Source organism: Nanorana parkeri, unplaced genomic scaffold, assembly GCF_000935625.1.
Source record: "Nanorana parkeri isolate BGI_ZX_2015 unplaced genomic scaffold, ASM93562v1 scaffold431, whole genome shotgun sequence".
Lineage (NCBI taxonomy): Eukaryota > Metazoa > Chordata > Amphibia > Anura > Dicroglossidae > Nanorana > Nanorana parkeri.
In genome coordinates, this window is record NW_017306699.1 from 135,565 (window position 1) to 149,792 (window position 14,228).

The 14,228-nt window shown below is 45.8% G+C and overlaps 1 protein-coding gene across 1 annotated transcript in view; it reads left to right on the top strand.

Annotated features, from left to right (window-relative positions):
* The window catches only part of ATP1B4 (ATPase Na+/K+ transporting family member beta 4), a 41,014-nt gene extending 30,925 nt beyond the window's left edge, over window positions 1–10,089 (top strand). The window contains exons 7-8 of the mRNA XM_018560069.1: window positions 7,249–7,341; window positions 9,429–10,089. Of these exons, the coding sequence (XP_018415571.1) occupies window positions 7,249–7,341; window positions 9,429–9,587 (252 nt within the window). The 3' untranslated portion in view covers window positions 9,588–10,089. The remainder of the gene's footprint in view (window positions 1–7,248; window positions 7,342–9,428) is intronic.
* The last annotated feature ends 4,139 nt before the right edge of the window (window positions 10,090–14,228 follow it).

The window sequence follows — 14,228 nt, forward strand, 5'->3', positions numbered from 1 at the left end:
AACAAAAAATAAAGTTAAATTAATAAGAAGTAAAAAATATGTAAAAAAATAAAAATAAATAAAGTTAAAAAAATAAATAAAAAGTAAAAATGTAAAAAAAAAAGTTAAATAAATAAAAAATACAAAAATGAAGTTAAATAAATAGATGCCATCCACAATTAAATCAGCTCTCTGGGGGGGCGTGACTTGGCAATGGCCGTGTGAGCAGCAGACATCTGTGGCTCCGTATCCAGCTGAGCTAATACCAGCACCTTAACCCACCTTATACACCCCGCACACCATGTCCAAGAAGGGCAAACAGAAGGGGAACAAATCGACCCCCAAATTGACCCCCAAATCGGCCTTCAGCCGCCTGTTTGATGGGAATCCCCGTCCGGAGGACTCCAGTACGAGGCAAGCCGCCGGACGCTGCTCCACAGCGGCCGGCTTTGGCTCCTTCCACTCCGCCCCACAAGCCACAGCCATCCAGGAGCTCCACGGATGTGGAGATCCGGCACCCAGATGGCAGTCACCGGTCCAAACCGCATGATGGGCTACCCTTGACACCCGCGGATCGGGACACATCTCCTGGAAGGGGACGGCGGCTCTCTGCGCCTCACGAGGAGGTAAGCACCTCTCCTCTGCTCTCACCAGTGCAGGCCAAAGAAGCCCCGGACTCAATTGCGGAGCTCCCGCAGGGGGCGCCCCTACTGGCACCTGCTCTACTCTCACCTGCAGCCGGCAGCACAGAGCACAGGCCATCTCCATTGCCACCCCGCACATGCCACCACTCAGTTCTGGGTACCCCAAACGAGAGGCTGGAACAGACCGCAAAGCCCCGCTACCCGAACACTACTGGCTATCATCCATCTGAGCATCCTTCTAGACGGGCCCACCCAACGCCAAGAGAGCGTGGACCCCAGCGCCTTATTCCATCGCAAAATGAACTGTGAACAGGACTTTGCTGGATGTTCAGCTGCCAGTTCTGGAAACCTGGGACTCCCTGAAATGGACCGCTAAGGCTGAGTATACTTTAACTCTGCTCATGTGTAGCTGTTATTCTTGGACTTCCCGCAGGTACAGCTGGACTCTGTCGTGGAGGAGTACACTGCGGGAACCTCTTCATTAGTAAGGGCATTCCTTACGTGCCTTGGGTCATTCTGGGGGGCCCACCGAGTCTACCATATTAAACTTCTTACTTTAGGTTACTGGGGCTGAGAGACCTGGTAGCGTTATTCCACGCTCTGCACCTATATACCATTACCTCCATAGTTCGCTCCTATATGACTAGGGAACATTGGACTGACTTGGAGGGCTCCCTTGGGGCTCACCCTCTCTAGGGGGCAATGTTAATGTGATTTATGACTACTGTTGAGTATTTTTCGGTAATGCTCCCTGAGACTGTTGAACTTTATTGTTCGTGGAGAGGGTTGTATAGCCTTCTCCCCTTATTACTCTTGCCTTTACTTATTTGTATTGGATTCATCTGGAGCTCTCCCCAGGCCGCCCACCACCCTCCTTTAATACTGAGAGGTGACTGAGATGGACACCCGGCTGGCCCAGACGGTGTCCTCACTGACTCTGCTACCTCATGTATACTCCTCTCACCTGCAATTGGGAAAATATGGGTCGGCCTGGGGGGTTCTCCTTGGGGAAGCTTCCCTTTGGGGGTTTGCCATGGCGCGGTCTCCGGCGGGGGGATCAATGGTGTCGTGAGGCCCGCTGTTATGCGGACCGCGGATGCCTACTCCCCCCGCTGCATGATGACCCTGGGACTGGCCAATATACTGTTGGCGGCTATGCCCATATCAAACACAGCGGAGCGGTGGTGACCGCCCTCCTACAGTGGCAGCCGCCGAGTGTGTGTGTGCGTTTACACTATGTAAGTTTAGACTGTTAATGTGCTAACCATTTATCTGCATTTCTTTCTATCTGAAGCTGTGAACCCGGAGCCGGTTGTGGTTTGCTCGCTCCGTGACCCGTTGCTGGGCCTATTTTTTGTTTCCCCCCGTAGGCCAGGCAATCTTCAGACCTCATAGTTTGGAGTTCCTGCCGCTGAGGTTTAGACCTCTCCTAGATAGTTCCCTGCTCTGCTGTTCTAGCGGATCTTCCCCCGTCTTGCTGACACCCCGCCCCCCACCATCCCCCCATAAAAAAAATTGTTCTCCCTTTTCCTTTCTTCCCCTCTTACTCTCTCCCTCCTCCCTCCTAGTTTCCCCGCATTCTCTCACACTACTACCTACCAAAAAACCTATCTCTCTTCCGATTATTGGGACATGAAGGATCTACGGCTGGTCACTATTAACGCCAAGGGTCTCAATACCCCTGAGAAGCGGAGACTATTACTGCACGATCTCAGGAGATGGGGTTCTCATGTAGCCTTCATCCAGGAAACCCATTTTAGAGCTGATGCGGCTCCACCGCTTAGAGATTCCCGCTTCCCAGTCTCTTACCACTCTTGCAATGTGTCATCCAAATCGAGAGGGGTCTCCATTGTACTATGTAGACAGGTTCCCTGGACGTTCATAGATTCTCAGACCGATGCCGACTGCCGCTACCTGCTCCTGAAAGGCCGGATCGGACTCACTGTGGTCACCTTTGCGGCAATTTATGCCCCAAACTCCAACCAGGGGATTTTACTAGAAAACATTCAAGATAGGTTGCTGAACTATGCTGAAGGGGTTTTGATTCTCAGAGGTGATTTTAATATCGCCATGGATCCCTCCCTAGACTCGACTTCTGGTTCCTCCCCCCTCTCCCCGACAGCTAGTAGACGCATTCTCCGATCTTTTCATCGAGCTCAGCTTGTCGACGCCTGGCGTCAACAACACCCAAACGTGAAAGACTACACAGTCTACTCTATGCCACATGATTCGTACTCTCGGATTGACATGTTCTTTGTGTCCCACCAGCACTTAGCACTGATCACTGCCACAGACATTGGTACTATCACTTGGTCGGATCACGCCCCGGTTTTCTTGCGACTGGCCCTCTCTGACCTCCCTTCACACAAATCGTGGCAGTGGCGCCTTAATGACAGCCTCCTGCAGGACCCGCTTATAATGTCAGATGTCACTAGGGAACTGCGCTCATACTTTAACCTTAACGACATAGAGGATTGTGACCCCGTTCTTCTCTGGGAAGCCCATAAAGTTTACATCAGGGGTGTTTTGATCAAACATGGCTCCAGGGTTAAACGTCAGAGAGACGCTAAACTTCTTGATCTCCTGCATACTCTTCATGGCCTGGAGCTTCAGCATAAATCAACCCTCTCTCCTACCGTACTATCCGACATGACTTCCGTACGCCGGCAGATAAACTCTCTGACATCTTATAGGGTAAAAGTGGCACTTACACGTTGTAGACGGATATATTACGAATCTGGAGATAAATGCGGGTAACTGCTGGCTAGAGCACTGAGAGAACGGCTGCACTCTTACGTGCCACATGTTGTTACACCTCAACAAACTAAAGTATCACTCCCGAAGGCTATAGCTAATGCCTTCCGAGACTACTACTCCAAATTATACAACATGAGTCCTACACCTGACTCTATACCTCAGGGCCCTTTACAGGATAAGATCTCCTCTTACTTGACTTCGAGCGCTATGCCCTCTCTGGATGCAAATGTTATAGGTGCACTGGAGGCTCCCATAACGTCGGAAGAGTTTACTGCAGCACTTAAATCTACTAAGACCGGAAAATCACCTGGCCCTGATGGCTTCACAACTCAGTATTATAAGCTTTTGACTGCAGAACTGACGGGGCGTTTCACTAAGGCATTCAATGCCTTGTCATCCTCTTCTAAACTCACTAGAGACTCTTTGTCAGCCCATATTTCAGTTATTCCAAAGGAAGGTAAAGACCCTTCCTCTTGTAGCAGCTATCGTCCCATATCACTCCTAAACACAGACTTGAAGCTATTTACCAAAATACTGGCGACTAGACTGAGCCCTCATATGCCTGATCTGATACATTATGACCAAGTTGGATTTATCCCAGCTAGGGAAGCTCGTGATAACACTATCAAGACCCTTCACCTTGTCCATCACGCAGCGACATCAAAGATACCATGCCTCTTTCTCTCCACGGATGCTGAAAAGGCTTTCGATCGGGTTTCTTGGGAATTCCTATTCGCTACCCTGAAGCATATCGGTCTGGGCGAACACATGTTATCTTGGGTTTCGGCAGTGTACTCTGGCCCAACGGCATGTGCTAAGGTGAACGGCGTCCTCTCCGATCCTTTCCCAATTTCCAATGGAACCAGACAAGGCTGCCCCCTCTCACCACTCTTGTTCGCCTTGTCCCAGGAGCCATTCCTCTGGCACGTTAGGTCTAATACGGACGTGACTGGGATTAAAGTGGGATCGACGGAATACAAAGTATCTGCCTACGCGGATGACCTAATGTTCTCTCTCACCAACCTGGTAATCTCGCTACCTAATCTCATGCAGGAATTCTCGACATATGGCGAGCTATCGAATCTCAAGATAAACTTTAGCAAATAAACTGCCATGGGAATTTCACTCCCAGCTCCACTCATTCACTCCCTGCAACATAATTTTAATTTTCAGTGGACGGCTCGAGCATTGAAATACCTGGGCACGTTTATTCCTCCGGACATGAAGGATACCTTTACCTTCAACTTCCCACCTCTCTTGGCACAGATACGCGCACTCCTTTCCAATTGGCAGAAGGGTTTTTTATCCTGGTTTGGACGGTGCAACGCGATCAAAATGACGATTTTGCCTAAATTCTTGTACCTATTTCAAGCACTACCAATCTCGGTCCCTGACAGGTACTTTCGCCAAGCCAATTCATTGTTGATTAAATTTATCTGGGCTAATCGCCATCCTCGCCTGAGCCATGCCCTCCTGACATTACCTAAAGACTCAGGGGGCATAGCTCTCCCCGACCTGCGGAAATACTATGCAGCTAGCCACCTGGTCCGGTTGGTTGACTGGTGCAGACATTCACCTACAAAACAATGGGTGCCTCTTGAAGAATCCATATCACCCTGTCTCCTGGCTAGGGCGGCATGGTGCCCCTCGAATATCCCCCCCTTGCTTAAAGCTCACCCCCTGATTGGTACTACTCTTTCAGTATGTTCGAGAGCTTTTTCCAGATGGCGATTAATTGGTGAGGCTTCCCCTCTTTACCCAATTATGGGTAATCCTGCCTTTCTGCCAGGAGCCTTGTCAGGCCCTTTCCGTTCCCTGATTGCTAAGAAACTCTTTCAGGCCTCCCATTTTATACGGGGCGGCGCGTGGCCCTCCGTGGCATCCCTTACCGCTCCTGATGGAGATTTTGGTTTGGATCCATGGAAAGCCTACCAATTGAGACACTTCTTACATACATTACCACCAGCAGCGAGCTTTGGAACCACACATACGTCTTTTGAACGACTCTGTGATTCCAAGGGTCCGACAAGGCATACTCTCTCCGTGATCTATGCTTCCCTCGCTACATCACCAGAGCCTGGAACACCGGCGTTCCTTAAACGGTAGGAGCAGGGGCCTGGGATTACTCTCTCAGATGCCCAAAATCGAAACATTATTCACTTTGCCTTACACTCATCGACTTGCACTAAATATCAGGAGACGAACTATAAGATCCTTACGAGATGGTACCGAACACCGTCGCTCTTACACAGAATATATGGTGGAGTTGCCAACGTCTGCTGGAGATGTAACGCGGACGAGGGTACTCTACTTCATATTTTCTGGCCTTGCCCAAAATTAGCACAATTTTGGTCCACGGTTCGTGACATTGTACGGAAATTTACGGAAACGGATATACCGATGGACGCCACCATCTTCCTACTACATAACTCTCCTATGTCTAGGAAAGCTTATTCCAGATCTGTGGTGCGTCACTTGCTGGATGCAGCTAAATCCTGCATCCCTAGTCTTTGGAAGAACCCCTCTCCCCCCACAATATCCATGTGGGTACGCAGAGTGGAGGAGATTAGGGAAATGGAAGACATGATTCTGTCATCTCAGGGCAGACAGGAGCGATATCGTAAGACTTGGTTTTACTGGTTAGAATACATGGATTCCTCTGAAGGCAGAGCCTTCCCTATTTGACCTTTATCCAGTGGACAGCTGATGGGATCGCCAGTGGAGCCCACCCCAATCGGAAATGTCCCTCATGTTCCAATGACCTCTACTTCCTCTTACTTACTTGCTTTCCTATATTACCTATTTTCCTCCACCCCCTCACCCCCCCCCCTTTTTTTTTGCTTCCCTTCCTTATCCCTCTGTTTTAGTGTTGTTAGATGTCTTACCCCCTCCCCCAGACCTTGGAAACAGAAAGGTGGACCCCATGGTTCACCCACCTCTGCCTATCGAAACGGTTGCTTATCATACCCTGGGATCTATAGGATCTACACTACACTCACCCCTAATACCCTGATGTTGCATACTATATTATAACGTGAATGTCTGGGATTTTTTTTCTGCTCATTAAGTGAATAATATCATTGGACTTAGATATGCCTCTTATGTTTATCCCTATGTGTCCTCATTTACCGATTTGTACTTGTGGTCTGTGTATGCTGTAAAATGTTGTTTTAAAAATAAAGAATTTAAAAAAAAAAAAATCAGCTCTCGGCGCCCAGCAGTTGCGACATGCAATGAAAATTATTAGTGCCCCCCCAGACCCCCAGATCTGACTGTGGTATCTTATGTGCCCCCCCTATATATTGTTCATAGAGTCACCACTGCCTTTGAATGATGGTCTATAATTGTCTTTCTGATCTTCTCAGGCAACTCTCTCCTTTGCTTTTTCTGGTTCGTGAACAGTGTGGTGCACACAATGATATCAAACAGTAGAGTGACTTCTTTTCTCAATTTAATAAGGTTGACTGACTGATTATAAGATTGATGTGTGATACTAATTACAGAAAACTGAAATATCACTATGATCCAATTATTTCTAATCTTCCCTAGGGGTATCAACAAATCTTCCCAGGCTATTTTAGAATATCTTTGCAAAATAAGAAATCATTTATATCTTTTTACACTTTGCTCAACTCTATGACATACTAAAGGCATGCAGCTATACATGAGATAATTGCTTTTATTTAATCACTTTTCAAGAGGAACAAATAATTGTTTCAATTATGTAAAGGTACCAACAAATATGTATACTTTATCCTTGCCTTCTAAAATGTCACTCAGTGGCATTCCTTCTTGAAGATCATATCATTTCTTTATTAGCATTATATTGCTTTCCTTGCAGTTTAATAATCTATATTTTCTATTCTAGAAAGGTAATCACAGTCTAATGGGAGAAGTCAGCTTCTATCCAGTAAATTACTTTGATCTCATGTATTTTCCATACTATGGCAAGCTTACCCATGTAAGTTTATTTAGATTTTTACATTTGCATACGCTCTTTTCTTGTTTGGCCTTTCAGAGTACTAAAATCTGTACTGAATTGTGTGTTTGTTATAAACTGTCTTTGAACCTGCTTTTTCTATCCTCTTGATTCTTAGCAGCTTTTAGCAAAGCCTTGTCAGAGGACATTCTGGATGATTATTGGCTGATAATGCTGATGGCAGCTTTTAGCTGCTTTAAAGGAGAACTATGGGGTCAGGGTTTTTCCCCATAGTTCTCCTTAGGGTAACGGGAGGACACAAACTAGCGTCCTCCTGTCATCCTAAGCTCAGTATACCGCCAGCTACAGCTCACGGTATACTGAGACGCCGCAGCCGGAGCGGATCCCGACATCGCTGTCGAGATCCGCCCAGCTGTGTGAGTAACAGCTGGCTCTGCCTATCTAGAGGCAGAGCCAGCTGTACCCACCCCCTCCCCCGTCTGTTCGGCCAGTCAGCGCTGGTGGATCGGAGCGGGGAGGGGGGAATCCAGCCCCTCCCCTGTCACGGCAGAGAGCCGTGACAAGATCGAGAAGTGAGCAAACACCGGTATGAGTTCGCTCACTTCCCGATCTACTGAGCCGACCTGTGACAGTCTCATTGTCACAGGTCGGCTAGAACTATGAGGTGAGTGAAAAGCACTCACCTCATAGTTCTCCTTTAAGCAAGCATAAAGCTTAAAAAAAGCTTCTCAAAGCCAGGTTGTAAAGATTTAAGGTCAGATAAAAAGGATGAACCCTCCCACGTTGAACATCCAACTGTACTACCAATGCATGCTTTTGCCACCCTAAATGCGCCCTTCAATCCAATGTGTATGGGTCCCCCAAGGTTAGAAAAAGTCCCGGACACAGACCCTTTTTTGCAGTATCTGGTGTTCTTTGCAGTGACAGCACAAATGGAATGCTAATAATGAAGAAGTTTTATAATAGGCTGACATGCATTTCCTGGTAGACTTGCCACTGTATCTGGTCCTTTCACTCAAATTTACAGAAAGGATTTATTTGCACCTTAGAAAAAGAACCTGCTATTCTCAATATTTTGGTATTTTGCATCCCAAAATAATAGCTCAAACTGTATGGTTAGGCATTCTGGCAAATCCTCTGGCAACCGTGGACAGAGTATTAATCCAGGTCTGCTAGAGAATACACTTAGGGGTCTATTCACTAAGCTGCCAAAGGATCTAGCCGTAGCTTCGGCTAGCTTCGGCCCCAGGACCCCTTCGTTTCAGGAAAACTGAAGGGCTACTGTACGGGCTATTCACTATAGCCCGTACAGCTCCCGAAGTTGGCCGAGCAGCTCAGTCGAGCCAAAGGCATATGCCTCGGCTCGACTGAGCCACGGTGAAAGCCGAAGCTGGCTGAATGGCCGGCCATTGGCCGGCCGACAGCCTGCTTCTGACACCTGGGCGGAGCCAGCAGTCATCCCACGGCTGGCTTCGGCCACTTTCAGAGAGATCAGCGACCCTGGTTACCAGGTAACCAGGGACGCTGTAATTACACACTGAGAGCGGCCTCTCCGTGTTGGCAACAGAACCACCCGGCCAATAGAAAACAGTTGGGTTGAGCTAGCTGTCACTGTTAGCTCCGCACAATCGTTTTCTAATTTTTTTTTTCTACTTTTTTAACTATTTTTCTATTCTGCTCGTTTCCACAGAGGGACCGAGCAGAACAGCCGAGCGGCATTCGGCTATTTACTAACTGCTGTTTGGCATCTATCGACCGAACAGCAGCGAGTAGCCTGCCGGAGGTTCGGCTTAGCCGATCCAGATGTTGGATCGGCTGAGTCGAACTCCTTCTGCACTTCGAGTCGGCTGAACATGCTGCCGAACCGAAGCCACACAAAGCCACCTGATGTATGGCTGATTTCAGCCCGTATAAGGCTGGAATCAGCCGTACCAGCCTGAAGTGAATAGCCGAACAGTGTTCGGCTTACTTCGCTTGGGGTCGGTTAGTCACTCGGCTGCCTACAGCAGCTTACTGAATAGACCCCTAACTGTTCGCTTTGTGTTTTGTATGCCTAAGTCCTCTAAGGTGTTGTGGGAACTATTGTTAATTTTGTTTTCTTTCTACAGGTAAACTATACATCACCTCTAGTCGCCATCCATTTCACAGACGTGGCAAAGAATACTCTCATCACCATAGAATGCAAAATAAATGGACAGGACATTATAAATGATCACAATACTGACCGCTTTCTGGGCAGAGTAGTCTTCACACTGAATATCAGTTGACTTTTCTCCAACCGATTTCTCTCTCCAGCAACTTCAGCAATTATGTTGACTGTCAGATCAGTCTCTTACTTAAAGTAAACATGGACAATATACCTGCATGTCAAACCTCTAGATTCACAGGTTATTTGTTTGAGGCCTTGTGGTGGTGCAGGGGGCCATAATTCCTGGTCATAAACATATGTTTGTCTTATATGAATGCTGACCTAAACAGCACCACATGGTCACGATGATGTCATAAGCACACACACGTAGCACACAATAAATTTACTCGTACCTGTCGCACAAATGAAAAAAAACAGCTTGAGATCATGTTGTTTTGCTTAAATGGGTTGTGACAGGCTGAGTGTTTCCCAGTTTCAGAATAATACTAGGAGTGAACAGAGATTACATAGGACAATAGTAGAAACAGATATTTTTAACTGGCTTTTCTATGCAACATATACTTCACATTGCTGAGGTGCTCAATAGTCAAAGTGAACACGTAACCTGATCTCTCCTTAGCTTCCTGCTCCCTTTTGCCTTCGTAGTGTATAATGTTGTAATGTCATGTTGAATGTGTTATGGTAAGGGTAAAAATATTTTTTTTAAAGACTGCGAGGTGTTGGGATCTGGCTAAATAGTAATAAAATGGGCACTAATGAGTAAAAGTATATTTCCAGTCTGCCTTTTTTTACATTTTTCTAGCTATTCCTCACTTCAAAAGGAAAGCCAGTTAAAGCCAAAAAATGAAGACACAGACTGCAATACAAATGTAAAAGGGGTTCTAAACCTTCCCTTATCTGCTAGAAAATTGGTTTATACACTGTCCAAGTTCCTGTTTGAAAGTTATCTTCTTACCTCCTGTCCCTGTAACTCCCTTCAAGTAGACAGGAAGTGAGGCAAAATCTCCCTAAAAAGGCAGAGACAGCAATAAAACATGAGAAAAGATCAAACTCCCTCTCTATATTTATATTTAGAACTAAGAAAAAGTCTAAACTCAAATTACCTTTTTTTTTTCGTTTTGGATATAGAAGGTAGATGGAAATCAATAATTTTAGAGTTGTCATGAGAGGAAGAAGTCAGATGTGAGGGAGAACCCTCCAATGGGGACAAATGCTCTGGTGATAACTGTCTAATATGGGAAGTCCCCTCAAGGGAAGACTCTCTAGCAAGACACAGACAGCAAAAATTAGCCCTTATAGGGGTTTTAACCCTTCTGGAAGCTATTTAACACGTTTAAGCTGTACATAAATTTAACTCAACAGTGGTGCTTCCCTGATGATGAATGGTGTTTAGAATGACATTGACATTAGCACACATTGGTGATGGATCTTTTCAAAAACACAAAAGAGAATCAAAATAAAGTTGCATTTCCAATTATCATTACTGTGCACCTGCTTTATGTCTTTCATGACAGAAGATTAGTTATATTTGCAATTTCATCATATTGATTAGACACAAAAGTACTGTGTCGGTTTATCTCGTCTCAGCCAGCAGAGAGCAATGAGGAATGCCCATAAGGCTTCAAACCAACTTGCTTCCTGTCCTGTGTGATGCTGGTCTCCTCAGATCTGTATTAGATCTGTATCTCCACGTCCTGTCATTAGGCTGTCATTTTCTCTTGAATGCAGTGACATGTATCATTACTGAATACAGTATATGTGAGGGTAACAAGTTATTTCATTACCAGACACTCTCTTTAAACCCAACACTGAAAATATTGTTCACCCCATTTAATCAAAATCAATCCCAATTTCCCTAACTCTTTGAAAGTCTTAAAACTACAACTGCAAGGCTGAGTGCACACTAACATGGAAAATATGCACCAGCACATGAATTCCTGAATGCATCAGGGTCATATTGCACAGCACTGCAGCCCTCCCTTATGTCCTTAAGCAACCCTGGCCTAGCTAGGCACTAATCCCCCACCTAGGTGTAAAAGGTCACACCAACAACTGTTTTTTTTACTTGAACATGAAACAGACAAATATCCTTCACCCTTGCCTGTGAAGGTTCCAATTTATCCAGGTTACATTATATACCTAGTAGAAGTTAGTAGCATAAACATTACTACATTACGGAACAAGTGCAATTTAATGCGACTAGCTAAATCTTGGTATATCATTTGCTCATGTGTACTTTGCATTATCACAAATATATGTGTAGCGCTCACCCCCTAAGGAGCCGATGGATATGAATTTGGTTTCCTACCTGTTTGTTAGCCTCCAGCCCTTTTTCTTAGCTCCAGCAACACTGACATTTTAGGATAGAACAGGCTCGAGTCGTAGGGTGTTTTTAGTATTTATTTAAGAGAGAGGGTTAGGGTTGCAGGATACCCAAGAGACAAATATAGAGGACAGTGTCTTCACCATTAACAACAGTAGTAACAGGTCCTATGAGAGCAACCAGTGATAGGTGATAGCACCAGAGAACAGCCATGAACAGTCAAAAACTCTGAAAGAAAACAGTCACAGGACTTACAGTGCACCACCTGGCTTCTCTTCTGTATAATATCTAAATATAGAGTGAGGGATCTCTGACAGGGTCCAGACGGCAGCTCTCACCAGCTCCTCTGCGACACTCCTCAGCAAGCAGATTCTTCCTCCAGCCCAGCTTCCATCAGGTTTCTTCTCCGTAACATCTCGGGCCTCTGGGCCCCCAGCACCTGCCACGTGCTGAGGCATATGACAGGCATCTTGCAGCACACAGCCCCGGGAGAGAGTTCGGGAAGGTGTTCCCAAATATTTATCACCTTGCTCCAGCCATACCACTGAGTGAGCCTGGTCAGGGATCAGTCAGAGTCAGATGCATATTCATAATCTAAGGATTGATGCTCCCACGCTGTATGCTGAGGCCCCAACCCAACAACAGGTAGAATCAATCAATCCACCAGACTTAAGGTGCCCATACACCTTACAATTATCTGGAGATTTTTGTCTGCAATCGCGTTGTCGTCCGAAAATCTGCCAGTTGATTCTAAGTGCACAACCTCAATTACTGTACAAGTGGCACATTTTAGTCTTTCAAGCAGGTTAGAAAATGTTCGTCTAGTTCAGGGGTCGGCAACCCGCGGCTCCGGAGCCGCATGCGGCTCTTTCGTCCTTCTGCTGCGGCTCTGCTCCTTCCGCCCACTGATCTGACAGATGCAGTGATCGGGGAACAGGGCGGTATCTCCGCATTTGTCGAGGCCTCGTCTCAGCACACCACAGACAAAGGTGTAGCTCCACCCCCTCCTGTTTGCTTAGCGGGCCGGTCTATGCAGGGATTGTGGCCACGCCCCCTCACGCCGTCTCTGTGGAACCGCCATTGCTCCCAGCTGGGAGAGAGAAAAACCTGGGGTGTCCCCTACAAGGCCGAAAATGTAAGTGTAAGCCCTAAGGGAGTCCCTGGAAGGCACTGTGGTGTCCCTATCTTCTACCATCATTTGTTTTTTTTCAATTCGACTTTTTTTTTATGTAAACGATAAATTATCTTTATTTTAAACTGTTCAAGGTATGTTTTTATTGAAGAGACCAGCAGCGGGCCACAAAACAACGGGGTAGTAAATTACATTCACATAGTGTTCACATAAAAAAAAAATCCCATAATTTAGTCATCGCTCTTGAATTTGACATTTACATATGGAACATAATCGAGGAACAGCCCCCAGTCTGTGGCCCAAAACAATCCAATTTGACTTTTTTGATGCTAGCATCTTTACTGTGACTTTGACTGTGGGGGAACTTTAGAGTGTAAGCTTCTCTGTACAGAGACTGATGTGACTGTGGGGGAACATTAGAGTGTAAGCTCCTCTGTACAGAGACTGTGACTGGCTCAGTGTTCTCTGTACAGCACTGCGGTATATGTCAGCTATATAAATGTATAATAATAGTGTGTGACTATGGAGGGACATTAGAGTGTAAGCTCCACCACTCCAGTACATATGCGATAAAAGGATGACGGCACACAGAAGCAGACAGCATTTTTGGTTTGCTGCAGGTGTTTTCTCTGTAGCAGTTCATTGATTTCATAAATGCAACACACTATAGTTCTTTTATACATAGCATAAAGGTAAAAAACGATATATGCAGTGGTATTTTCATTTTAGATGTCAAAAGGGTTTTGTGGCTCCCGGGGTTTATTTTTCTGTGGGAAACGGGTCCAAGTGGCTCTTTGAGTGTTAAAGGTTGCCTACCCCTGGTCTAGTTGGACGACAATCGACGGGTTAGTGGCGTTGTTGTACAACAAAAAGCTCAAGATGAAAACTGCACATGCTCAAACGAAAATCTGTTCTTTCCATCGATGAAAATTGGGCCAGTTAGTGGTGCTGGCGAACATTAATTGCAAATTCAATTGGTCTGTGCATGATGGGCTAATTGAATGGAAATTGAAAGGGGTTGAGATGCCTGGACAAAAAAAGTTGAACAATGGTTGTAAGGTGTATGGCCACCTTTAGGGAAACCTGCAGATCTCAGAATTATCAACATCCAGCCAGACTACAGTCTGGATATAACACTAAATTTAATAGCAACATAGTAGAGGGCGCTACACTCTTCCCCTCCTTAAAATTGGCCTTATCCTTATAGGCCAGAAACAAAAAGTGACTATCTAATAGCAATAGCATCAATTAAGTCAGTGTATACAAATAGTACCATGTAGTAAGAGACAAGGCAATATTCACAT